Below are 27,663 nucleotides of genomic sequence, written 5' to 3'. Positions count from 1 at the left end.
GCACCTCACAAGTCTTTCTGAGATCTGTGCTGGGAGGGGAGGCAATCCAGCTGTGGTTAATGACAGAAGGCCTGAAAACTGTGGTTTTAGAGAAGCAATTGGAGAGAGGAAGATTGCAAAAGGGTCATGGAGCTGAAAGAAAGAAGGCGGTGCTGACACTGGCAGAGTTTCCCTCTCCAATGAGGAAGCCTCTTGCACCATATGTGATTTCTCTGTGTGCCTGTTTCCTTTCTGCGCTTGCACCTCTCACAATCAGACGTGTGTGCAGTGAGACAGTCGGCGTGGTGAGACCTCAGTCCTGTGCTGGGATCACAGACAGACATGACTCTGCGATGGATGTTTTTCCTGCTCCTCACCCCTCTGCTGGCAGCACAAWATAGTGGTAAGCCCTATCCCAAAAATTATGGAAAACCCCAGGAAGGAGGTAAGAAGTGCTCAWTCCTCTGTCTTGAAGAGAAGGTTTTACTGCACTCCTGATGCAGGGCTGCTGGGCATCTTCACAGTGTGCAGGGTACAGCAGCTGTATCAGAAAGACCTGATATCCACACTGGGGCCCAAGTCCACCAGTTGGGTTGTGTTTAGGTGGTGGTCTGTCTGGGGATGAAGGGCAGCAAAGTGTGTGTTCCTCCATGGAGCTGGGAATACAAGGTCTCCCTCTGTCCTTGCACAGTGTGCAGGTGCCACATCCTCACCACAGAGGAGATGGGTGTTGGTGTTGGTGCCTAAAAACTTGTGGAGCCATAAGTGAGCCCCTGGGTGTCCAGAAGAGCCTGGGGCAGGAGTTACAATGCTCTGGCATTGCCCTTCAATGCACTTCCTTGGTGCTGGAAGGGTCAGGGCATCCCCAGCTTCTGCTGGACTCTTTCTACAGAAGCTACACACTTTGATGCCAGCAGAGTCAATGGAAATTTGCAGGCTCACATGTTAGCAGGCTGCACTGTCCGGCCATTTGGACTGCGGTCCAGGGACTGCGACCTTGCATTGTTCTGTATCAGTCTGAAATTGAGTATTTCCCTAAACTAGTTTTCTTAGAGCTAGATGATAAAGTCATTAAACTTGGAGTTAGATGACAAAAATCATTAAACTAGTGTCTAATCATGTATTCCTGGTCCAGTGCAGTGTTGTGTCTGGGTGGATGCAGGGCAGAGAATACTGCTGATTAAGTACCCTGGCTGTGACAGAGCCCAGGGAACGGGATCAGAAACTTTAACTGCTGATGTAATCAGGGTCTGTTCTGTGTGAGAGGTGTCACAGGACCCCATTTCCAGGGAAAATGTCCCCATGTGGTTGCACAGAGTGTAAGAACGGTACACTGTCWTACATAAACAAAGGCTGAAACTGCAACAGAGGATATTCACCTGCCCAGATTATATTCCCTGCTGAAGCTGTTCTCCCCAGACCAGCATGGGATTGTGTGGCTTTCCTGTTTGTTTTCAAGGTGCACACTAAGACCAGGATCTGTCCATGCACAGTGGGATGCAACAGGAACTTATAGGTGTGCAGGCTCTTATCACACTCTGCAGAGCTCAGTCACCCAGCCATCCCCAGAGCCTGGGGCTGCCTGTGACAGAGATTATATTGCTGAGTTTGCACTTTGGTGTTTATGAAAAGAGGAASCAAGACAAAAACATGTGGTGGCCGCACCCAGCAGTGTGAGCAGCCCTGCCTGCATCCTCAGCATGTGGAATGGTCCCATCCCAGCACCTGGGCTGAGATCCCATCTGGTAGATCAGGGTCCTTCTCTCACAGAGGGACAGGACAAGAACAATAGCCAGGGTGAGGCAGGAGGGTCCTCCCATSCCTGCTTGGGTGGAATGGGTTGACAGTGGCAGTGGGGCAGGGTAAAGCTGTTGGACGGAGAGGAGGGACATAAGGATGGGATCCCTGAGCACATGMAATGACCCTGGCAGGTAGAGGGTACAACCCATTGTACCCAGAGTGTAGGGAAGAGCAGCACAGTCACAGGCAGAGGATGTGGTTGGTACTTGTGGTTAGCACTGCTGCTCTTCTCACCTTGTCACMGGGACACTGTGCACTGAGCAGGATGCATTGTCTTGTTGTCTTACTGCCACATTAATTGTCTTCCTGTGCTGCTTTCACAGGGCGTTTCTCCTCCCTGAATTGCTGTACTGCTACAAAACTCTGCTTGCCTTATAGTCCCATCGGAAAGCAAGTGCAGAAGTTTCTAGGGCATGTTTTCTGTCCGAAGGCAGGGTCTGTGATCAAAGATAACCCTGACCTCTTTTTCATCAGCRTTATTTGATGCTGTGTAATGATCTAGCAGCAGCTGACAAGAAGTTCTATGGGGAGCATAGATACAACGACCAGGCAGTGGGAGGGTGGTAGCTAAAGCTAAGCCACACCCAATCTGAAAGGTTTTGTGTCAGTCATATTCCAAACTGCGTCTAGAGTGGATCTTGGGGGGAACATGAATGCTGRGGGATACTGCAGAGGAATGCCTTGAACAGGAAACATGAATTTTGCTTCCTATTCTTATATGGGCAGATATTCTTACTCCTCCCAGATGCCCTTTAGCATCTGGTGGACCAGTACACGTTAAAGTGCCACCATTTCCTGCTCTTCCCACAGTGCCTTGTTCAGCGACCTGCTTTGCCACCTCCTTTCCCTGCCATGACTTCCAGGCAGAGCATCCCTRAGGTTTGTCTACTCCTTTTCCATTGTCTCCTTTTCTCTCTTGTTCACTCTTAAAGCCCACTCAGCTTTGGCTGGTAGTGAGGAGTACAGAGATGCTCTAAGACCCATRTTTGTGTTCTCAGTGCCTTGCAATACAACTCTCCACTGGTGGAAAAAGTGATGCTTTTCTCAGSTCCTCTCAGCAAGCACATGGCATCAAACACAGCAAGACTGCAGTGCACTTTGCTGTCACCTCTCTCAGCTGCTGAGCTGCCCTGGCAAAAGGTTTGAACTTTGCCTACTGCTTCTTAGATTTCACTTGTYCTTTATTCTTTGTGTGTGAAATAATACAATGTAAGAAAGGACACTTTTGCTGTAAAGCAAAGGGCTGAACCCCAGAGCCTGACCTGAATTACCAGCATAGCTATTTCTCCTTTCTCCTGACCCTACTCTTCTGGCCCATGCTGTGGCTTTGTTTAGTCTGCCTAAGGCTCGTAACTCCTTGCAGCAGAGAAAGGCAGTTTTACCTCTGTAAAATGCTCTCTATATTTATGGGTAATAAAAAATATCAGCAAGGAGGGTATCCATTTAATAGCATCAACTAGAAAAAAAACCTCAAACAGTAAATATCTGCCTTTAGGAGGCAAATAGACCAAGCTTTTGTTACCACTCCTGTCTCATGCATTCAACATTTCCTATTTCACAGCGAGCACACATTGTACGTTACAAGAGGTGCCTATTTGGTCACATCYACACTGTGTTTTCCTTGCCGAAATTTCACTTGACTCAGCCTATTTCCTCTAGCCAGGGCAAAGAGCCTGGGGGTGGCTCTCTTCATGCTACTGTGCAGGGTGAAAAACAGTGTCTGAGGATTGTTACATTATTCTCTGAGATGCTGTTAGTCCCTACTAGGCTAGAAGCTGTTTTTTTCCCTTTTCTGTCTGAACGCTCTCTCCATCAGTGCCCCAGCCCCCCATGTACATTCAAGTGYGTTGCACAAGTGGTGAGCTCCTGCTCTCCAGTGGAGATCCCTTAACAGCTTCCCCTGAATGCCACCAAAGCACTCAAACCTGGCGTAGAGCACAGGGTCCTTTGCTCCAGGATGTCCTTTTCCCATGGCAATTTTTAGGGAATGATTTGGAAAGAAGTGTAAGGAAGGTGARGACAGAGGGGTCCCTCCCAGCCATTGCATCTCAGTGGCACTCGGCAGTCATGGATTAGTTTCTCCCAATGAATCTCAAGTGCTAATCACATGCCGGACAGGCTTGGGCTTAACTGGAGTTCTGAGGCTGAGTTTGGTTGCATTCAGTGACGCTTTTGAGACAAAACCAGACATGGTCTGAAAATGTCTTCTCTTCCCCGTTCTGCAAGGAAGCAGAGCCTTCTAGGTTTTACCCTCAACCAATCATCAGAAATGCCACCAGGAAGGACTCTGACCAGCTGTAGATGCCTGAATGCAGATGGTGTTAGTGCTGTGATGCCCTGCATGTCTTCAGGTCCCCTGCAGCCACAGGAATGWGGGTGGAAGGCAAGCCCTGGAAGGGCTGTGATGCTTGGGCACTGCTGGTGGGGTGCTCTGCATGCAGGGGGTAAATAAGCTTTGGGAGTCCCTGAGGCTGCCTTGTGGGTGTACAATGCCCCTTTTGCCATACCCATCCCTCTGTCAGACAGGATTAATTCCCAGGATACTCTCTGATGGTGGTGCATTCCCCTGTAGTGGTACTCCCCAGTCCCTGGCTTCTTTGAGTATGGGGATGCGCTGTGGGGTCTGCCTGCCTTTTCTGATCGCTCCCATCCTGACCCTGCGCTCTGCTCATCCACAGTCTTGGGTCTGGRTGCTGTATCAGCCTCTGCCTGCCCCATAGCTGAGCACAACAGGGACAGGCCAAAGAGCACAGGGGTGCCTGCAGAGAATTAAAAAATTAGGTCAAATGATCGCCTCCATTCCCAAGSTCAGAGACATGCTCTATGACCCATGTTTGTGTTCTCAATGGCTTGCAGTGCAACTCTCCACTGGAAAAACAGGGGTTTTCTCTGTGGACACTGTGGTTGCTATTCTTAGCTCCTCTCATCAAGCACATGGTATCAAACACAGCTCAGAGAGCTTGGGAAGGAAAGGGTGAGTCACAKAAGACAGGAATCCCCCTGGTGCTTGCAAGGGGCTCTGTGGGCAGAGGAGAAGCAAAGAGGGTTTGCCTGCAGGACTGCTCTCCCTTGTAGTCTTTATGTCCGAAGGGGAGATGTGGCCACTGAAACAGTGCTGGCACACCTGTGGTCTTTGCAGAAGCACATTTCAGGTGTCTGCCCTTGCTGGAAACCACGCTGTATCCAAGCAGCATGCCAGTATCCCAGCTCAGCAGACACTGACAGGAACACTGAGGAAAGCCTGGAGCAAGGCTGCACCTCCGTGAAGCACTTTTCACCTGAAATAAAGACAACAGAAAAGAGGCTGATGTTCCTATTAAGTCTGATAGGTGCCCAGGTTTAAGAGAAATGGCTCACTGGAGTCCTGGTGAAGGCAGACAGCCTAGTCAGAAAATGTGTGGCTGTTACACCAGCTCAGTTCATGAAATCCCTTCACACCTGCTTCCAGCCCAGGAGTTTTACACAGCACCTATTTTCTTAGGGAAACCAAGGGAAAGTAACCAACTGAGTTGAAGGGGGCAAAAGCAGGGATTGGCRGAATGCAGACCAGGCTGCTGCAGGAGAAGATCAAGTTTGAGCCCATCTGAGATACTTGAAAGTGTAATCCATAAAGCACTAATCCATGGGACCTGATGAGATACGTGTGTGAGTCCTGAGGGTGGAGGAAGAGGCAAAGCCACTACCCATCATRTWTGAGAAGCTGTAGCAGGGAACTTCCAGTAAAGCCCCACTGACTGCAAAAGGAGAAACACAACCCCCTTTTAAAAATAGAGAAATGAGGCAGACCCATGGAGCTACAGGGTAGTCAGTCTGCCTCTGGTGCCTGGCAACATCATGGAGCAGTTCCTACTGGAAACTATTCGAAGGCACATGGAGATTATTGGTGATGGCTTCACTAAGAGCAAATCATGTCTGAGAAATTTGTTAGCCTTCTGTGGCTGGGTGAAAGCATTGGTGGATAAAAGAGCAGTGATTGACATAATCCACCTGGACTTGTGTATTGGTTTTTCTTCTTTCTGGTTTTTGGTGGCAGGAGGGGCCACAGAGACAGCTTTTGTGAGAAGCTTCTAGAAGCTTCCACCATGTCCAGCAGAGCCAATCCCTGAGCGCTCTGATGATAGACATGCTRCTGGCCAAGGCTGGGCCAGTTAGAAATGTTGGTTACACCTCTGTGATAACAYACTTAAGAGAAATTCAAAACAAGGTGGGAGCACCCCATTTTCATTCTAGCCAGAGACAATTGGGTCAGACAATGGGACTCATTTTCGGAATAATCTTATAAACTCCTGGGCAAAGAGASATGGTATTAAGTGGATATATCATACTCTTTATCATCCACAGACTTCTGGAAAGACTAAAAGCTATAACAGGCTGCTAAAAACTATGTTAAGGRCATAAGATAATGGAAMATGGAAGCAYTTGCTGATGGGAAATAGAGATGGAGTTTTTTTCTTAGCTTACACACTCAGACTCTCACAGGTTTCCTTTCACTGCAATGAAACTGCCTTATCTCACCTGCCAGTTGCTCTCCATCTTCTTTTCTCCCTGTCCCATTGRGAATGGGAGTGATAGAGCAGCTTACTGGGTACCTATTACACAGCCAGGATTAAGCTTGTTACTGTCCTTGAAATATTGGAGAATCACAAATGATCTCTCTTCTCCCTCTCTCCCAGTGTTCTGTATCACCTCCTTGCTCAGGCACACATTCCTTTTCTGTTCTTGGGGGTCCTTGGGTTTCCTCATGGAAACAACCTGGACAACCTGGTGTAGTGGAAGGATGTCCGTGTGTATGGCTTTATGGTCAGCTTTATATCTCTGAGCTGATGTCATACAGCATGGAATATCCCTTTGGTTGATTGGGTCAGCTGGCCCAGTTGTGCCCCCTCCCAGGATCTTGCCTCCATCCCTTTGAGGGGGAAGAATGTCAGCAAGACAGCACTGCTCAGCAGCAGCCGAAACACTGGTCTGTTACCAACACCCTTCCAGCTACTCATGCAAAGCACAGCACTGGGAGGGCTGTGAGCTCTACCTCATTCATACCCAAGACTGTCCTGCTTGACATCCTTGTCTCCAAACTGTGAAGGTGTGGAATGATGTTTGGACTCAATGGGGGAGGAGTTAGCTGGATGGTCAYGCTGAAAGTGTTGCAGTCAGTATTTTGGTGTCCACTAGAACACGCTGCCCAGGAAAGCTGCGAGGAAGTCCAGTAAATCTAGAGAGTTTTAATGATGAGCCCATTAATGATAGTTTTAGCAGTAACAGCTTTGCAATATGGAGAGACTCATGGAAAGCTGGAAGCAAGGCAGAGCTCTGCTGTACAGCTGCAATCATCCCTGCCAGCACAGCATCCTTATTTGTGGGAAGACATTGGCCCAGATACCTCTTGAAATCTGCACCTGTGTCAACAGGGTGCATGCAAAGGAAAATTTCTCTTTTCCTCCTGGTTTCCTACCCAGCAGGTTGCCAAGTGCAGTGCGGCTGGTGAGGTTTGTGTGTGTGGGGCCTCTCACAGCTACCAGGAGGTGTGGAACAGTTACAAAATGCAAAATGATGAGGCCCCCTTGCACTGAAGTCAATGTGGGARAGGCCAGCCATTCTTGGGAGCACTCACAGCCCCCTCAGTTCCTAAGACTGCCTCCACTGGAGAGTTTTCATCTCTCAAACTGCTTCTTGCTTCAGGCCACAGCCCTTCAGGTCCATACAATTCTTTTCAAGCAACAACTTCTGTGGTGACTCTAGAATYAAAGAATACCTGTCAACAAATAAGGTTTGCACAGGCACAAACTGGTGCCCTGAAACACAAATTAAAACATGGGAAATGCCTTCATGAGYAGCTCTCACCTGCTTGAAATATTCRCCACTCAATTTGCCAGACTGGGGGTAATTTTTTTCCCACTTTTTCATGAGGAGCTTCATTCTGTCTGGGGTGGTGCAGGTATTGTAGTCCGCTGCAAGGCTGCATGAGCTGTGCAGAGCACTCCTGGTTTTGTGGGGAGCCTTGCTGCCATTTGGGTGTTGTAGGAAACAGTKAAAACTCACTGTGCCTTCCTGGCTGCACCCCAGTAACTTTGGACAAAGTTTGGGTAGCTACAACTAAATTTGTTGGATGGAGGAACATTCACAGAGAGTTGCATTTCTTATTACATGAAAAGTGGGATCTGGTCAGAGGGTAGACCCCTAAAGTAAAGCCATGCACAGAGCCAGCAGCACACCTGTCTGCAAGAGAGGGATTTGGAGTTGGATACAGCAACCAAAGAGATGGACACTGTCAAAACCAGGGCAAGACATGGCCCAACAGACCTCTTCCCATCCCGCTTACATGTATTCCTTCTCCTCTCCTCTGTGCAGAGATATGCCGGCAGCCCCAGTGGGACAAAAAGCTTCGCTTTAACCCAAATCAGCAATTTTACAATTTCAATGAAGAAGTGACRCTGAGCTGCTTTGTGAACAGCACTCTTCCCCTTGCTGTGATCAGATGTGCTTCTCCAGGTTGGGAGGATCCTTGGGAGGTGAAGAACATTTGGGGAATATGGCTTAAAATAGAAGAAGACCTGAGCTGCACCAACCAGGGTAAGTTGGACACCTGCAGGTCTCCCCTGCTATGTGCACTTCTTGCTGTGGAGGGAACCTCCTGCCATATCTGTGACACCTTGGGAACAGCTCAGAAAYAGGTCCCAGTTGGGAGCTGTCACCAAGATGGAGAGGGTTAGAAGCCTTCTGTGTGGGACAGATGTCCCTGCATCTCCTCCCAATTCTACTCCTGAGTTGCAGGCCATGGGGAAGATGGAGGGGGACAGGTCTTCTCCCTCAGTTCATCTCTCTCCCAGTGTTCTGTATCACCTCCTTGCTCAGGCACACATTCCTTTTCTGCTCTTGGGGGTCCTTGGGTTTCCTCATGAAAACAACCTGGACAACCTGGTGTAGTGGAAGGATGTCCCTGTGTAGGGCAGGAGGGCTGGAACCACGTGATCTTCCTTGGGAGCCTTCCAACCCAAGCCATTCTATGATTTTATGAGAGACTGAATGAATCCTAAGTGCCTGTAAACAATAATTACCACAATGTTAAATACAGTGTTGGATGCTGACACCATAGTCAATTATGGAAAAGCCTTGGTCCCTCTCCTGCCTCAGAAGCCCGTGTTTGAACAGGACTCTCACAATTTCTCCCTGACAGTAAAGTGCTCAAAACCTCAATGGGATACAAGACTTGGGTTCCTAGAAAGCAGAAATAAATACCCACAGAACAAAGAACAGACACTGACCTGTCCTGAGGGTCTCGAGCCATCCTTCCCTGAGGTCAAATGTTCAAGGGAGCTTCAGGAAGTGAGTTCTGGAAAACCAGTCTACGGGGATGCCTGGTGGGGCAGGAAGAACACAGGTGCCTGGATGCGCATTGAGAGTGGCGTAGTGTGTATGGGTAAGTGAGGCTGCAGCAGCTCTCCCATGTCTCCCCTCTACCTTCACCCTCAGGAGCCTGACTCAGCAGCAGCCACACCACAGTCCCTCCTGGGGGCTGTGCTGCCTGTGCCTCTGCTGAAGAGGACAATCCAGGCAGGAGACAACAGACCARGTAGCACCAGCTGGGCAAGCTGAAAGCTTCTGCAGTAGTTCCTGAGCAGGACAAGTCTGGGGSTCCCAGATGGCTGCCCAGGCCTGGAGCAGGATCTGAGGCCACCACCCAGGTGCCCATGGAGGTTTCGTTATCTTTTCTGTGCTGTGTCACAGAATGATTCACCCTGGCATGCACAGGTCTGCTTGTTCCCCTGCTGGCCTATGGATAAGGAACCTGGGGGACATGTCCTGCACCTGCAGGAGCTGCGGTGAAGGGGACTGAAGGGACCCCTGGGGGGTGCAGGGCTGGTTCAGCTCTTGGCATTGGGACAGAAGACTGTATGGAAAGGGCCTGGGGGAGAGCAATGGTGTCCATCAGGGGATGGGGAGGCAGAGCTGTCCCAGGTGGGGACAGAGCTGTGCTCAGTGTGACCATGGCACAGTACATGGCAGTGCTCAAGAGAGGTGGGCAGGGAGAGAAAACAGGGGAATATMCCTGCTTGGAGCAATGGAAGGTGGATAGGAGTGTCCACAGACAGAAGTGGGTGGGTGAGGAAGGCTCATGGATGAGTGTTCCTTCACAATTTCCATGCACAAGGAAAGCCCCTTCCCAACATGCCTTGCCTGCCGGTCACACTATGGTAGGTGGATGTGTCACCTTCCCGCTCCCCATCAGAGGCTGACTGGATTACTGGGGATTTCTCTCCCACCACTCACTCCATACCCCATCTCATTCCCTCCCAGCCCATCTAACACCCACTTTCACCTTTTCCAGAAACGTGCCAAAGGCCCCCATGGGATTCCAGACTCCAGCTGACACCCAACCAGGAGAGGTATGGGAAGGATGAGAAAGTGACACTGAGCTGCCCTGAAGGTTTCCAGCCATCCTTCACTGAAATTGAATGTCGGAGGGAAGTCCGGCACAATGATGATGGGAAACCTGTGGACAGACTCTCATGGTGGGCAAAGGACTCCTACAATGACTGGATTCAGATGCCAGAAGTGAAGTGTATCGGTAAGTGAGGGATCAGGAGCACTCCTCTGAACGGGGCATCCTGAGAAAGTGTCTGGGTGAGAGACAGCAGGGGAAGGTCAGGGTTTTCCCTTGGGCCSAGTGCTGAGAGTTTGGTGACTGTGGAAGCCATGGCAAAGCCTGAGTGCAAGTGGCTTGTCACCAGCATTTCCTTTGCGGATGTTCACAAGCTTGTCTGATAAACTCTTGTGAAATCCCTTGTGTGCCCCTTTGGGAGGAGGAAGATTGTATATTAAGCCCTTTCAGAGTTTCTTGCAGAGGCTTGAACAGTCAAGAGCTCCTTTCAAAGAGCCAGCATCCTTGTCTGTAGGAATTCGTTGCCACAAAGCCTCCTGCTGTGGCACTGGACAAACTGCTGGCACCAGCTGTGCCTGTGGAAGGTGGTGGCTTTGGTGAGGAGGTGATGGGAAGAAGGAAGGGTTGGTTGGTCAAGAGAAAGGGACAGGGGCACTGGTAAAGCAGGAGATAGAAATGGAGAAGGCACTGATCAGCCCCATGTCCCACTGCCCAGGAGGGGCAGGAGGAGAGCAGCCAAGGGACTGAGTGAGTCAGAACWGGGACCTCACAAGCRTCACAGGGGCATGGCTGATCCCAGTGGGAGGGTGAGCTGTGGCTGAAGGGACATGCATGCCAGCAGGAGTGGGGGTGTGATGGCAAGGGCCACCTGAGCTGGGCTGGGTGACCTGCCTGAATGAGAGGGTGGAGGGAGCGTCCTTGTGCAGGGGTGGCTGTCCTGGGAATCTCCCTGCTGTGGGCTATGGAGGAGGGAATATGGTGCCCACAGACACAAGGGTGAGTGGGGCAAGCTCATGGATGAGTGTTCCTTCACAATTTCCATGCACAAGGAAAGCCTCCTCCCAACAAGCCTTGCCTGCTGGTCACATCCCAGCAGATGGATGTGTCACATTCCCTCCCACATTATTGGCTGGAAGGGCTTCTGGGGATTTGTTGCTCACCACTCACCCATATCTCATATCATTCCCTCCCAGCCCAAATAACACCCTCTTTCAGCTCTCCCAGGAAGGTGTCAAAGGCCCCTGTTGGACTTCAGACTCCAGCTGGCACCAGACAAGAAGAATTACAGAAAKTATGAGAAAGTGACACTGAAATGCCCTGAAGGTTTCCAGCCACCCTTCACTGAAATTGAATGTCGGAGTGAAGCCCAATACAGCAATGATGGGAAATATGTGGACGGAGCATTTTGGTTTGGAAGAGACTCTGGAGGTTCCTGGGCTCGCATTCAGTCCASAGTTGTGTGTGTTGGTAAGGGAGCRRTCAGGTGCAAGATAGCCCTTTACGGGGGGAGATCCTGAGAAAGTGTCTGGGTGAGAGCAAGGGAAAAGACCAGGGTTTTCCCTTGGGCCCAGTGCTGTGCTTGGTGACTGTGGAAGTAGATCCTGCTTCCAGGCCAGGATGAAATGTCTCCTGCTCTGCTCTCCCACGACACCAAAGRATGACTGCAGCTGCCCAGCTGAGAGGGTTTGAGGGAGGCAAGATCCCATTGCTGTTTCCTGTGAGCCATGATGTCACCCAGCTGGGGACACACTCTCTTGGATTCCTTCTACTCCCCCCAGTATGCCCTGATGTTTGAATGAACAGGTGCAGTTTTCTCACAGSAGAAATTCACCAAAAGTGTCACATTCAGTYTCCYAGTGCASCATGATCCCRAATTCCCACTACTCCCATTCAATAGMRCTRGAGYGACCAGATYCAATCTTGTACTTYCCCTCCCACCAGGCTGGKCTGGCAGGAGGACAAAGCTGCTGGYTGTGGTGCTCAGCTGTGCATCTGTGGCCTTCTGCTGTCAAGCTTGTTTGAGAGCAAAGCCTGTGTACAAGTAGCTTGTCACCAGCATTTCCTTTGTGTCTGGAGGGCTGCTGGGAATTTGTCTCCCACCACCACTCATACCCCATTTCATCCCCTCCCAGCCTAAATAAAATTCYCTTTCAGTTCTGCCAGGAAGGTGCCAAAAGCCCCTGTTGGACTTCAGAATTCAGCTGGCACCGGACCAGAAGAAGTACGAGGAGTATGAGAAAGTGACACTGAGCTGCCCTGAAGGTTTCCAGCCATCCTTCACTGAAATCGAATGTCGGAGGGAAGCCCAGCACAATGATGATTGGAAACCTGTAGACAGAGAATTTTGGCTTGGAAAAGAYTCCGGAGGTTCCTGGGTCCGCATTCAGTCCAGAGTGGAGTGCGTCGGTAAGGGAAGAGTCAGGTGCAGGATAGTCCTTTGCAGGGGGGGATCTGAGAATGTCTCCATGAGGAGACAACATGAAAAGATCAGGGTTTTCCCTTGGGCCCAGTGCTGAGAGGTTGGTGACTGTGGAAGTAGATCCTGCTCCAAGCTAGGATTAAATGTCTCCTGCTCTGCTCTCCCGTGACACAAAAGGATGACTGCAGCTGCCCAGCTGAGAGGGTTTGAGGGAGGCARGATCCCATTGCTGTTTCCTGTGAGCCATGATGTCACCCAGCTGGGGACACACTCTCTTGGATTCCTTCTACTCCCCCCAGTATGCCCTGATGTTTGAATGAACAGGTGCAGTTTTCTCACAGCAGAAATTCACCAAAAGTGTCACATTCAGTCTCCTAGTGCACCATGATCCCGAATTCCCACTACTCCCATTCAATAGCACTGGAGCGACCAGATTCAATCTTGTACTTTCCCTCCCACCAGGCTGGGCTGGCAGGAGGACAAAGCTGCTGGCTGTGGTGCTCAGCTGTGCATCTGTGGCCTTCTGCTGTCAAGGTTGTTTGAGAGCAAAGCTTGTGTACAAGTAGCTTTTCACCAGCTTTTTCTTTTGTGGCTGGAAGAACTGCTGGGGATTTCTCTTCCACCACCCACTCATACCCCATCTCATTCCCTCCCAGCCCATCTAACGTTCTCTTTCATCTCTGCCAGAAAGGTGCCAAAGGCCCCCATGGGATTCCAGACTCCAGCTAGCACCAAACCAGGAGAATTATGGGAAGGATGAGAAAGTGACACTGAGCTGCCCTGAAGGTTTCCAGCCATCCTTSACTGAAATTGAATGTCGGAGGGAAGTCCAGTACAACCGTTATGGGACACCTGTGAACAGACTCTCATGGGGGGCAAAGGACACCCACAATAACTGGATTCAGATGCCAGAAGTGAAATGCATTGGTAAGTGAGGGATCAGGAGCACTCCTCTGAACGGGGCAGCCTGAGAAAGTGTCTGGGTGAGAGACAGCACAGGAGGGTCAGATTTTTCCCTTGGGTCTAATGCTGAGAGTTTGGTGACTATGGAAGCAGATCCTTCTTCCAGGTCAGGATGAAATGTCTCCTGCTGTGATGAGAAAGTGATGCTGAGCTGCCCGGAAGGTTTCCAGCYATCCTTTACTGAAATCAAATGTTGGAGCAAAGTCCAGTACAACTATTATGGAAAACCTGTGGACAGACTCTTGTGGCGGGCAAAAGACATGCACAATGACTGGATTCAGACACACGAAGTTAAATGCATTAGTAAGGGAGGGGTTAGGAGCTGGACAGTCCTTTGTAGATCGGGATCCTGAGAATGTCTCTGAAAGGGAATAGCAAGGAAAAGGTCAGGGTTTTCCCTTGGGCCCAGTGCTGAGATGTTGGTGATTGTGGAAGCAGATCCTGCTTTCAGACCAGGATGAAATGTCTCCTGCTGTGCTCTCCTGTGGCACCAACTGATGACTGCAGCCACCCATCTCAGAGGGTCTGAGGGAGGCAGGATCCCAATGCTGATTCCTGTGAGCCGTGATGTCACCCAGCTGTGGACACACTCTCTTGGATTCCTTCTACTCCCCTCAATGTGTCCTGATGTTTGAATGAACAGGTGCAGTTTTCTCACGGAAGAAATTCACCCAAAGGGTCACATTCAGTGTGCTGGTTCAACCTGACACCAAACACCTCCTGCTCCCCTTCAAGACCAGYTTCAGTCTTTCACTTTCCCTCCCACCAGGTTGGGAGGTGAGCAGGGCTGTCTCACTGCAGCAGCCCTGCATGGCTGGGAGGAGAAGGCAATAGAGTGACCCTCTGACAATCTTCCCTTCACAGATGTCCTCCAGGTCAACCATGAGACCCTGGAGGTTTCCAGCACCAGCATCAAACTGAACTGGACCTGCAGGTTCCCTGACGCCTGCCAGGGCATAAGGGCCATGTGCCGGCTGTCAGTGCCTTCCTCTCCTTCCTGTGAGGCTGAGGAGGTGAATGGAGAGCAGATGTTACATGGCCAGGAGGGAACATTCACCTGCTCCTCTTTGCAGCCCTTCACTGAGTACAGCGTCACCATGGAATTTTCTCCCAACACAACCCTTTTCTCATGGGTGTTCAGGACAGGGGAAGCAGGTATGTGCACCCCTGAAATATCGGAGACAAGGAACAGTCCAGGGCTGTGTCACAGATGGATAAATGTTCCCCTCACCTGTCAGCTCAGCCTGGTCATTTGCTCCCTGCAGTGATGTGCTTGGGATCAGGGCTGCCTGGATCCTCAGGGGCTCTGGGGAAGGGGCTGTGCTGGGCTCTGAGCAGGGCACGCTCCCTTCTCATTGTCCCACTCCACACCCCCTGTTGTGCTTCCCACTGCTGCAGCACATGCAGCCTTTGCAGGGGACAAACCTTTCTTAGGGAGTCCCTTTGCAGTCTGTCCCATGGCCAGGAGCTGCTGCATCTTCCTCTGGCCTCAGCCCCTCTCATGGCCCTGTGTGTGACCCCATCCTCCTGTGCTTCCAGTGCCGGACAAAGTGGAGGASCTGTGGCTGGATCCKGASAGCGGCTCTCTCAGGTGGAAGGCGCTGTCCTCCTGCAAAGGGAAGATCACCGGATACAAGGTATGAAGTGAGCAGGGCAGATCCTCACCTCCTGGCCTGCAGCTCTGTGCAGGATGACTGGGAAGTGTGTGAAAGGGACAATGGTGATGACCTGCAGGAGGAAAAAGATCAGGGCTCCTCTTGTGGAGGATGTCACCACAGTGCCTGTGACACTGCAAGGCCTGTCCTCGGGCTCAGGACATCTACCTACAGCTTTTCAAATGAACAGCCTCCCTCTTCACAGAGGTTCTGCCCTTTACTCACAGAGGCAGCTGCTCTCACATCCTTAGCGCTGGCTCCAAATTCCTGTTCTCCTCTTCTCTGCTTCGAGGTCCTCTCATAGGGCTGAGGCTCCCGCCCATTCCTCTCCGGATCCGTCTCCAGCCGGGGCAGGCACACGAAGGGCGGCCCGGGRGRATCTTGCCAGCGGCGGGCACTTTCCCACGGGCAGGTGGGAGCTGCTGCATTCCAGCTGTGTCTCCTGTCCGCAGCTGAGCATCACTGTCAGGAACGCGGGGGACAGCAGCGCGCTGGAGACGGAGCTGCGGCGCCTGGATGGCTCYGTCACCGAGTACCGRCTGCCGGAGCGCAGCCCTGCCAGCAGCTACGCGGTGACGATCCGGGGTCTGACGCTTGCTGGAGCCGGCCCTGCGCTGATGAAGGAGTTTCAGGCCAGCAGCTCCGGTGAGGTTTGCCGTGTCCCTGTCCCGGGAGCTCGGGCTCACAGGAGCTGCGCTCTGCCGCCGGCGTTGCCCGAGGCTCCCCCTGCTCCTCGCACAGCCCTGCCCATGCTCTTTCCCCGGGTGTTCCCCTTCAGACAMCCCGCACCCGCTGGACATCAGCTGCCGCAGCGCCCGCGACATCGCCCCATCCCAAGGGACGGCCGTGCTTGCCCTGAGCCCCATCGCCCCTCCGCCCGAGGCGGTCYTGTGAGTGCAGCCCCCGCAGCTCTGCAGCCCCGGCACGGCTCTTCCCATCCCAGAGCTGGCCTKCAGACACCTCTTTCCAGTGTCCCCACTGTCCCCCATCCCACTGACTGTCGGCCCTGCAGGGGACACCATCTGATCGTGGCCGCGACGCAAAACAGCTCCGTGATCAAGAGCATCTGCGCGGGGCAGCTACCGTTCCTCAATAACAGCATCTACGTGGCCGCTCATCTCAACCTCACCGCCCCCAGGGATTTCGTGCTGGGCGATGGGAGCCACGGGTTCCAGTACCACAACCCCACCCTGCACCCGGGCTGGGACTACTCGGCCGTGCTGCTCCTCGAACGCCCCTTGCCACAGGTACCATCGAGGGGGTCCTGCTCTCTGCGGGTTCTGCCGGCCGGGCTGGGCCCCTCGGTGTGTCTGGGCCTTGGCAGGATGGTGTCCCTGGGGTCCCTGGCCACAGCTGGGTCACTCGRTGGCYCTGGGTGGGGACCTCTGCTGCCAGGTAAGGTAGTGCTGCGGGAGTGGGCTGAGCTCTCCCTTGTGTCTCCTCCAGCAGGTACAGAAGCTCACCTGTGTCTGCTACAGCTTCTCCCTTGGTAAGTATCTCCTTGCTCATGGTGCCCAAGTGTCTCTCCTGCATTTTTCATTCTCCCAGCCTGGAAATTGCCCTGGAAATGAGCTGGCACAATGCAGATCTGCTGGCGTACTGTCATACTTTGGCCTTCACAGTAGTTCTCTAGATCCTGAAAAGATCTATGGTAGATGGGCTTTGGACATCCTCAGGATACTTGGGCAGGTGTGGCCCCAATATCTGCTGGACATTGTGTATCATCCCTGCCATCACCACATGTTTAGTCTTAGTCCCAGTGCTCCCCTGTGCTGTATGTGCAATTCCTTAATGGAAATACTTCACCAGACTCTGGCAATGCCAGTCAGGGGCACAGGATCCACAGAAGAGGTATCACACCAAGAAATCACCTGCTCTTTCTGTCCCCCCGTCACTTCTCTCTAATGCACAGAGTAAGGTGGAAGACAAGAGAAGTTGCTTTTCTCTCCTTGTCCTTATGGGATCTCCCAATGCTTGGCTCAGGCTGCGCAGGAGCCTGAGCCTGGTCTGTGCTGCTTGCAGGGCAGCAGGCGTCATCTCTGCTGGACAGGAAGCCTGTGGTTATGGCAGTAGCACTGACTGTTGCAATCCTGGCACTGGGTATTTTGCTGCTCTTTGTGCTCTTCAGGTCAGTATGCACCTCACCTCTGCTGCCCTCTGTGAGGCATTCAGCAGCTTGCAGTGGCAGGGAGTGTCCAGGGGGTTCTGAGATGAAGCAGGGTGGGAAGCAGGGTGATTAGAGGGGCAACAGCCTCTTCTTTGTCTCTCTGTTCTCCTGATTTATGGACCTGACTTGCTGTTTTGCAGGCTAAAGCACAACAAATCAAAAACCTCAGAGAACAACAGCACTATACCCCTGAGAGGATGTCGAAAAGGTGAAGTATGAACAAGGGCCTTGTGCACCTTGTCTAGACAGGCTGTCTGTTGAAAGCACAGGCAGGATGATTGCACACTCCATAAGCTGGTTGACATGGGGAAAGTGACACTTCTCAGGAGAAGGAACCTCCGTGAGAAGGGACAATCTGAAGTTTGAAGAGGTTCTAGCAGCTGCTATTTCAGTCCCAGCTGCAGAGTTTCAGGGCTGGCCAGTTTAGCATCAGCCGGATGCTGAAGTCCTGTCCTTGTGGTCTTTGCAGAAGTATGCAAGACAAACACAAAAATCCCCGTGGAGGAGTTGCTGGAGGCTCTGAAGATGTTTAAGAGGGAAGAAATAGAGGCAGAGCAGACAGATGATGAATCAGTCGACAGGCATGGTGCCGGGCTCCTTAGAGAGTATCAGGTCTGGTTTAGCTTTGCTTTCTCACCCAGCTGCACTGCTCACCCAGCCCTCACCCCTTCCCTGTGTGTGTGATGCAATTGGCCTTGGCCAGCCCCAGAATATATCCCAATGCTGAGTGGGCTTGTTTTCTTCCTCTGCAGCAACTGTCCTCCACTTTGTTGCACGCCTGCAATGCTGGGAATGAGCTATGTAATCAGAGCAAGAACCGCTACAAGAGCATCATCCCATGTAAGCAGAGCTCCGCAGAGTTTGGCTCAGGAGCTTGCAGCTGGTTGGGGCAGCACAGGATGCTGGGCTGGTGTAGGTGCCCCTGCAGCATTTCAGAATACTGCGCTACTAATCTCATCTTCCATRGTCATTGAAACCCAGAGGGATTTCTGGCTCCACTGTTTTATATCCAGTTGGAGAATCCTGGTTCCGCTCTACAAATCCTTCTGTGAACTCAATCAAACATTGCTGTTCCTGACATTAGTTATTACTCCTAGCCAGAGGCAGGTATTTGCAGAAGAAAAGCGGAAGGAGTGACCCAATTTCCTTCAAACTTTAAAGCTCCTCTGGGCCCCACATGGTGTGTACATTTGGCCATGTCATAATCTTCTCTAAAACCCCATTGCATTTCCTGCTGTGCCATCTCACCCTTTGTCTCATCAGCTATTCTTTGCCCCTGGACATGTCCTGAGACCTCTTCAGGACATGTCCTGAGGCCTGGGGTGCTGCTGAGGAGACAACAGACAACCACAGATTGTAATAAATTTCACCTTCCCCCTTAATCAGTCTCTTTGTTGCTGCCCTAAAGCATCCGTCCACGTCCCTTCTCTTTCAGATGATCACTGCCGTGTGGTACTGCAGCCCTCTGACACCGGGAATGGTTACATCAATGCCAGCTATGTGGATGTAGGTAGTGAGGAATTACTGCCCTGGGAAGGGTAGGGAAGGTGCCTGGCTTGAGGGGCTGGGTGAGGAAAGTCCCACTGATGTGGGGGGCTCTGAGGTCTGGCACTTTTTGCCCTCAAGTGCTGGCAGGTCTTGACATGTTGCTTCCCCTGAATCCTCTCTGAGGTGCCTAAAGTACTCTGAGTTTGTGTACAGCTTTCATCTGTAACAAAAAGGGATCCAAAGGGGACAGGAGCTGARGTGCAGCCCCTGGGTACCCACTCTCTGTGCTGGCTAGGAGAGGTGCTAGGGGATGGACTGTGCTGGGGGCTCTGGGTTTTGGTGCCTATGGGGTGGATCCTTTATTTCTTTCCCTGTTAAACATTTAACCCATGTGATCAGAACTGTTTGAATCTCTCCCCTGCAGAGCTACMGAAGTCCACGCTTCTTTATTGCAGCTCAAGGTAGGTGCTCCCAAACCTCAGACTCAGGGGATGCCAGTCACTGCCCTGAGTAATCTGGGGAATGGGGAACAAGCATAGCAGCCAAGGAGCTGTGAATGGCTSAGTCCAAATCCCTGTATCTCCAGGCTCTCTGTCCTGAGCAGTGGTTACAGCTGCTGCAGGCTGTGGAAGGTCTCAGTGGTGGTTTGGCAGCAGCTGGAGCCAGTGTCCGAACTGCACAGTCTGAGGAAATGGTCCTTCCACCATGCCTAGTTTGTTCCCTCTGGCAGGGGGGCACAACAGGGACAACAATCTTGCAAACGCCTGGCATGTCTGCACTCAGTGCACTTAGATACAGTCTCCTCCCAGCAGTGCAAAGCTGGGATGGGTTAGTCTGCTCTGTGCAGCATAGAATGAGGACATCTTAGGCTCCCTGCAGAGCTGCAGAAATGCTTTTTGGAAATAGGACCCTAAAGGTGGGAGCAGCTCACAGTTATCTCAAGGGTCTGCATGTGGGAGCCCCTAAAGAGGAAGTGAATCCCTGATCTCTCCTGGGCTCCCTTCTTCTTGTCCTAATTTCTAACATGGTGACAAAGCCTGCCCAGCCACCTTGCCAGGTGCTGATGCCCCCCGGCTGCACCTCTGTCCCTGGGTGGAGGAAAGCCTGGGAATGTCTGAATTGTGCCTGGGAACATACCCCCATGGCTTGGACACTGGCAAAGGGTTCCYCTCTTCCTTCCCAAGGTCCTTTGGCTGGCACAGTGGTGGATTTCTGGCAGATGGTGTGGCAGGAGAAGACCTCGGTCATTGTGATGCTGACAGGCTTAGTGGAGCAGAACAAGGTAGAGAAAACATCTCAGCCCACGCTCAGCTTGGGCATCACCAGAGCCCAGGCTTCGACACCTGCTGTGCTCCCAGAGCAGCCGTCAGTGAGGGCAGGGAGCAGCTCTGCATCCCTGCAATGCTCCCYTTGTGAGTTTGATTGCCCAGAGATCTCACTGCTGTTGACAGGTCAAGTGTGAGCAGTATTGGCCAGAGCAGGAGCAGGTCTACGGCGACTTTACCGTGACACTCAACAACACCTTGACCACCACAGGCCTTGTCAAACGCCTCTTCTGCCTGCAGAGGGTAAGCCTGGCATGGAGCTGAGGTGGGAATGCAGGATACATTTGGGCTTCAGCAGCTGGTGGGAGCTGTCAGCCACTTACACCATGGGGAGCTCTGATGGTCTCCGTTGCTATCACTGGGCCCATGTCAGGGCATCAGTTCCAGGTTTCTGTGCCAGGCAAAGGCCATCTGTCATCTCCAGCAGTCACCCCAGATGAGTCTGGACTGATGATGCACATGGGAATATTGTGGACTCTTGAGGGCTTGGGTCAAGTGATTACAAAGGGTATAAAATGGAAGCTCTGCACATCCAGGATGATGGGACAGGTGCTTGCCTGTCACCTGAATCAATCTGCAGAAGGTCCACACAGAAGGTCCTTGGTTACTTATAGTTTTAAACCTGGACAAATAGTTTAGATAGTTTATGGTTTAGGTTAGCCTACATTTCTCAAGATGGGTGCTCCTGCTGAAGTTACACCTCAAATACAGAGCAGAAACTGCAGGAGCTGCAAGGAGGGAGARCAGGTACAATTATAAAGAAGTTGCAGTTATGCATATGCATTTATGCATATGCTTTCTTGTCTTGCCCAGAGCAAAATCTAGCTGAAAGCTAAAGCCTCAAGAGCACCTGATGGTAAGATGTAGCATTAGTTCATTAGTTGATGCCAAGTGAATGTGATGTTTAGCAAAAAACACATAATGGGCTGATAACAAAAGTGACTACATTCATATTAGTGTAGTGACAGCCTTAGGGAATATATTTTTCTGGGTAAGCCTTTTTGATGACTACGGAAATGTCCTAAACTGTGATTTTTATAATTTCCATCTGGGGCACAAGCTGCATTTGCTGCTTTGTGTTCACTGTTCACAGCACAGTGAAGCAGAGAACAAAATTAATTGTATGGCTGTGTGATGGATGAATCTGCCCTTTACTGTCTGAGGAGCTATACTGAAGCAGTTATTATGGTGTGGGTGCTGGAGGGASCAGTGTGTGTTGGTGCCCCCCTGGAGTGGTTTTCTCCTCTGCTCCCTCCTTGTTGGCATGCAATGACTTCACACAAGTTTCCTGGTCGCTTCCAGCTCCTTGTTTCCAGCCATGTTTCCCTCTTTGCAGGCAGGCTGTGCTCTCCCAAGAGCAGTGGAGCAATTTCACTACCTGCTTTGGCCAGACCACGGAGTCCCCAGAAACCCTTCCCAGCTCCTGTGCTTGGTGGAGGTGGTGAACAAGAGGGTGTTGGAAGTGCCTGCTGGCCCGGTGTTGGTGCACTGCAGGTACTGGCCTGGGGGTACTGAGGTGCTGGGGCATGGCTGGCAGGGCCGGCACTGACCCAGATTTTCCATGTCCTCAGTGCAGGGATCGGACGCACAGGTACCTTCATCGCCCTGGACTTCCTCTTGAAGATGGGGAAGGCAGAGGGGAAGGTGGATGTGTTCCACTGCGTGCAGCAGCTGCGGGAGCAGCGGKTCAGCATGGTGCAGACCAAGGTGAGGAGAGTGACCCGCTCCCTGCACATCTCAGATCCAATTCCCACCTGTGGCAGTCAGCACACGCAGATGATCAGAACAACCACAAAACCATGGGTGAAATGCAACGAGTCAATTTATTTCATTATCTCGCCAGCTGGAGGATCCTGAAGGAACATCCAGGAGGTGACACAAAACAGGCATGCCAGCACCATCAGGCTCAGTCCATCCTGAGGGATAGTAGAGCTGCTGTTTGTACCTATTTATCAAGATCCCACATATGTGTGGTTTACCAGCCATGCTGTGATCTCTGTGCTTTCATGATCTCTGGTTTTGATCTCTCTCCCAAGACAGGGAGCTCAAACCTCTCCATGGCTTCTATGTCTCTGTAAACACCTATGTTATCTCTACAGAGTTTCTACTTCTCAAAGCAGACAGAGGATAAACAGCAGTAGGCTGTTTATATATATGGGATTTCTCACACTGTCATTTTCCAGACTTTGGCATTCCCATCTGTAGGGCCACTTGAGCAAATCCACCATGTTCCTTTGTAATTCTTCTGCTTTGGTCTCAGCACCACCCTTCACAGGGATGTGGCATGCAAAGCCACGCTACCTGTGCTGTTCGTCATCTAGCCACAGGATCTGGGGCTGCCAGGAGGTGAAGACTCTAGGATCTTGTTTTCCCAAACCTATCTGGGATCTCTGTTTCCCAAAGACTGAGGTATCAGCAGTATTTGTATGCACTGGTCATCCTGATATAAAAGGGCTGTCTGGTAGGCAAGGATCATGAATGAGAGTCCGTCTGTCCCTCAGGTTTTCAGGATGTCTGCTGTTCTGGCATCTCCTGAGCAGCTGTGTCCTGGCCTMGGGACTATGTCCTCATGCTCTGCTAATGCTGGGTCCTTTTGGAGAAAACTAGTTTGGGTTGGACCAACCAGCGCTTGGTAGGAGGTCTAATTAGTCCACAGATTTYCTGGGCTGCCTTCCCCAGAGCAGGGGTCTGGTCTGAGAAGGAACATTAAACCACAGGAAGATGATCTTGTCTTGTCTCTCCAGCTGGAACTGCTGGCTGTGTCCCAAAGCAGGGCTGCCTGCAATGAGAAGTGTCTGACTCACAGCAGGAAGGTGAAGGATGAACCTGGCTCACTTCTGACACAGTTTGATGACAGCTGGTGGTCTGGAGTTGCAGGGTTCCTCCTGCAGTGGCTCCAGACTGCACAGCTGACCCATGTCCTCCTGCAGGAGCAGTACAGCTTCCTGTACGAGGCGCTGCTCGAAGGCTTGCTCTGTGGCAACACCGGGGTCCCAGTGGAGAGCATCGCTGCCCTTGTACACTCCCTTCAAGAAGATGAGACCTCAGGCCACAACCGTGTCCTAGAGAAGGAGTTCAAGGTACCACCAGGATATGTTGCACTGGTGCTCGTCTGTGGTGTCACCACCCCTCTTGCTGCTCCCCTCCCCAGCAGTGGGATGGAAGTAGGGGATCATTTCTCTGGGGTGGCTCAAGAGGGTGAGTTGCTGACAGGCAGAACTGACATGGGTGAATCGTCTCTACAGGCCCTGCAGAGGTTTTCTGAGTTGTTCCAGCTCCTGCCATGCAGAGAAGCAGAGAAACCCAGAAACCAGCCCAAGAACCGCAAGCCAGGGATCCTGCCAGGTAACGCTGGCAGGGCCGGGTAGCCCCTTGCTCTAAAACCTAATGCCTGACAGCAACACAGGGGGAACAATGCTTTCCTGCTGCTTCCCTCCCTAGAATATGACACTGGCAGGTTCTGCKCAAGGTCTAGTCTTTGTTTTCTGGTTAGTAGATAAATGCAGATTAGGCTGGTCCCTGATTCTTTCTGAGCCTGTTGGAGGAACGTGGGGTACACCTGGGACAAAGATGTCCCTGGTCTAAACTTCCCCAGTGGAGAAACTCGGATGAAGCACAGCAATGAGGAGGGTGGACCTGCTGTGCTCTGCTCTATCCCCAAAACCCTCTGGGTTTTGGATATCCCACATTCGCGTGCCATGAGCTGTCACAGCYGTGGGTCAGATGGTGCCTGTCCATTCACGCCTCCCCAGCCCACGCCGCAGGGAGCTATGTTGACCGTAGCTCTCTTGCAGGGGGACGGTAACCCACCATTTCCCTTTCTCTGCCCCTTGCCTCTGCAGCGGATTCCTGCCGGCCCATCCTGATGTCGTCGGTGAACGCAGACGGCTCGCCAGCTTACATCAACGCCGTGTTTGCCAGCGTAAGGCTCCGGCCCCAGCGGGAGTGGGAGCGGCTCAGGGCAGCAGGGACCCCCCTGCACCAGGCCAGGGTAGAGCATCCCTCCCAGGGCTGAGGTGTCCCAGCCCTCGGGCTCTGCACAGTGACTGCTGGCCCTGCTGCCAGGAGATGGCCCCCGCGATCGCGATCTGCTGAGCCGGSCTGGTGCAGGCAGCGCAGCCGCCTGTGCCGGCCGCAGCCTGCTGGGAGCTGAACCTGGGTGTGATGAGCAGCGGGGGCAGCGGGGCGCAAACCTGAGCTGATCTGAGCAGGGCTGGGGTGGCCTATCTCTTCTCCATATCCACAGGTTGCTGTTGGCCCTGTGGGAAGAGCTCTCGGGAACTGGATTGTGTGACTCTCCCATCCCCACGCGTTGCTGTGTGTTTTGCAGACGTACACCGAGGAGGAGAGAATCATMATCACCCAGCTGCCTTTCCCCACCACGCTGGTGGATTTCTGGGCTCTGGTCTGGGATTACACCTGCACATCGGTGGTTGTGTTGAATCAGCTCCAGGAGCTGGACAAGGTCAGCAGCCCAAGCACAGCTTTTCCCCTCTCCTGGCTCCCTGTGYAGCCGAGCAGTGCGATTTCTGCCTTTGACTATGCAGAGCTCTTACCATGAGAGCAACTGCTTGTGGGGGCCACCTGGGAGAGCCCTGAGGTCAGCCAGCACCACACCACCACAGCAGTGGGGTGTTCCCTTATATCACTGCAAGTGAGCATCGCTCAGGTTTTGTTTACCCCTGCCCTGGTGTCCTCTCTGCTGGAGTGTTATTTTCTGGCTGCAGTACCCGGTTGGTGTCCAGCAGGTGTCTGGCAAGCTGTGTGTACATGGTTTATGGGCGAGGGATTGGTGTGAGCCCACCGCTGCTGAGCTCTGCCCTGTGTGCAGGTTGGGGCTGTGTGTGATTATGCGCCTCTCCTCCTCCCCCAGACATATGTGCAGTTCTGGCCCACCCAGGGTGAAGATGACTATGGCCGTTTCCATGTCCAGCTGATCTCAGAGGAGCCTGGGGCTGGCTTCACAACCTGGACACTTGTCCTCACCAACAGGCAGCAGGTGAGCCCTTTGCTCAGAGATGGCAAACTCCTGTGAATACAACCTTTTCAAGAGCCGGGAGGACCAGGTTGTAATTTGGGGTCAAAGTCACAGTTAGAGACTTTGAGGGATCTGGTGGGGTCTGGAAGGGCACTGGCCAGAGCAGGGTCTTTTGCCTTGGGAGAGAGATTGATCCCAAGAAAGTGAGGCTGCAGGCAGAGGTGCAAGTCAGAGGTGTCTTTGTGTGCCTTTCCAGCTGGAGGACACCAGCTGTGGATGAAGTTAGTGCATCTCATGGTGGCTCATGGAAGGGGACAGCTATTGCAGGTAGCTGGAYAGGAGACTGGTCAGCCTGGGCTGCACCTGGTGCTCAGCTCTTCTCTTGTGCTCTGTCCATCTGTCAGTGTCAGAGCACTCAATGGAGATGGGCAAAGTCTGGGGCTGGGCTGTCCCATTGTGGAGCTGCTCCCTTGATCGAGTGTGCATGTCTGAACCAGGACTGGCATGCACCATCCTTTCCCTTCCCTCCATGAAGCCAAGAARTCTCTTCTCTGCCCAGCCCACTGTCTTTCTTCCCCACTAGCCCAAGAAATCTGCAGTGGRAGTCCAGTTACATCAACTGACAGACTGGCCCATGCAGCAGCATCTTCCCCCGCACCCTGACACTATCATCAGCTTGTTGGGGAAGGTGGAGACCCACCATCGGCAGAGCCAAGATGGACATATCCTTGTCACCTGCTGGTGAGTGATGTCTCCTGGAGGAGCAGCCATGGCACAGAGCTGGACACAGCTCAGGCTGTGTCAGTGAACTTGGTCTCAGCTCCATCTTGAGTGGATGTATGGATGTGAATTCAGCTATGCTCAGGGAGGAAGGCTTCCCTGTGAAGACTGACGGGGTGCAGCATCTGTGCGCAAGATGGTGATCACAATCTGAGAGTGTGGACATTTAGGGGCACACCTTTGAGGCTCAGCCTTGCCATCTGATCTCAGAGCAAGTGACTCTCCYCTTGGCCTCCTTCACAGGGATGGAGCCAGCCGGAGTGGGATCTTCTGTGCTGCTAGTTTCCTGTGTGAGCAGATCCAAAGCGAGGGCATGGTGGATGTATCCCAGGCTGTGAGGATGCTGAAGAGGCGGCGGAGACAGTTCATTAAAGATGTGGTAGGTGCTGACTTCAAACCCAGCTGGGATGGCAACCAAAACCAGAGCCATATCTTGGATTGCCCCAGCCGCTTCCCCAGCCCCTCTGTGTTCAAACCATCCTGGGGCCAGCAGGGCAGTTGTGAGCTTTGAAAACCCTGTTTTCTGTGTCTGGGACATACCCAYTCMYRCAGGGRCAGGTTCTGCAGAACTGAACAGGCRCCAAAGCATCCTGCATGATGAGTGGCCCCTTTCTGGTCCACTGGGTTGCTCAATGCTTTGTCATGGATAGCTCTTCTCCCAAAATCAGCTGGCTCCAGCACTGCAGTAGTCCAGCCCTCCAGCTCCTGGAGCACATGCCTGTGATTCCTCAGCAGGGGAAGGTGGACTCCAACTGAGGGGAGGACAATGGAATGTGCCTGTGTCTGGCATGCTTAGGAAGCTCTTGGAAACCAATGCTGACATTGCACTGCAGGTGTTGGCCTACCACAGTCTCATGTGCRTACTTCTTCCCACAGGAGCAGTACAGGCTCTGCTATGAACTAGCCCTCAGTTACTTGAATTCATTTGAAACCTACGGGAATTTCAAGTAGGAGTATGACCACAGCACATCTCTGGACAAGACTTTGACTCCCTCGACAGTCTTTCATCAGTAACAGGGGAAGCAAGAGGAAACTAAAGGGATGTGCATGGTCCCAAGATGCTTTACTCCCCTGAAAATCACCCTAAGAGTCATCTGTGGTTGGAGAGCATAGGCTGGACTGTCTCCAAATTGTGGCCAGGTTTTGAAAGGGGAGCCTGACCCTTTGCCCTGCATTTGTGCAGGAACTTACCTAGAATCACAGCCTGAGTATGCAGACCAGAGCAGAGGCACCAGGACTTGACCTATCCTTCCTGGCCAAGGATGAAGAGAACATCCAAGTTCCCTTGTCCCTTCAGGWAGCCCCAAGGAAAATGAAGTAGCACCAATACCCACATTGTATTTGGTCAGGGAAGTACCAAACTGCTGTAAGATCCATGGTGCTCAGGTGCACAGGATCTCTGTCCTACTTTGTGAGAAACCTGAAGTCCAAGGCCAACAAGAGCCAAGGACAGGACAACCTGCAGGGCTAAACTGGTCCTTCCAACCCCACAAAATCTCTTCCTGGAGCTCCATATTCCTGGGGCTCCTCCAGGGAGACTCTCTAATCAGCCTGTGTTGACTCTACCATGGCAAATCCAGGTTATAGTGGCTCAACTTGAGTATCCTGAATGTGCTTCAAGCAGCACCACAGAGGTTCTGTGGGAGACCTCAAAACCAGGAGTGAGCCCATGGCTCTCTGTCCTATTTCTCACCAATAAAGGCCATGGTGGTGRTGACCTCTGATCTTC

At 52.2% G+C, this 27,663-nt stretch overlaps 1 protein-coding gene across 1 annotated transcript; it reads left to right on the top strand.

The window, feature by feature from the left end:
• Positions 1-245: 245 nt before the first annotated feature.
• Positions 246-27,638, top strand: LOC130575576 (receptor-type tyrosine-protein phosphatase kappa-like). Its single transcript, XM_057369547.1, has 30 exons — positions 246-424; positions 8,128-8,349; positions 8,954-9,196; positions 10,106-10,345; positions 11,375-11,626; positions 12,314-12,565; positions 14,406-14,696; positions 15,081-15,178; positions 15,649-15,841; positions 15,975-16,086; positions 16,209-16,443; positions 16,643-16,685; positions 17,219-17,324; positions 17,504-17,571; positions 17,833-17,975; positions 18,116-18,203; positions 18,799-18,869; positions 19,276-19,312; positions 20,036-20,133; positions 20,303-20,419; positions 21,513-21,670; positions 21,748-21,883; positions 23,107-23,256; positions 23,422-23,521; positions 24,019-24,098; positions 24,507-24,641; positions 25,050-25,175; positions 25,738-25,895; positions 26,178-26,313; positions 26,811-27,638. The coding sequence occupies exons 1-30, from the start codon at positions 322-324 to the stop codon at positions 26,883-26,885; spliced, it is 4,266 nt and encodes a 1,421-aa protein (XP_057225530.1). The 5' UTR covers positions 246-321; the 3' UTR covers positions 26,886-27,638.
• Positions 27,639-27,663: the final 25 nt, after the last annotated feature.

This window comes from Malurus melanocephalus, unplaced genomic scaffold, assembly GCF_030028575.1.
Source record: "Malurus melanocephalus ecotype Western Australia unplaced genomic scaffold, MMel_1.1 scaffold_113, whole genome shotgun sequence".
Classification (NCBI taxonomy): Eukaryota; Metazoa; Chordata; class Aves; order Passeriformes; family Maluridae; genus Malurus; species Malurus melanocephalus.
The sequence above is the reverse complement of the archived record's forward strand: the minus strand, read 5'-3'. Positions and strand labels throughout refer to the sequence as shown.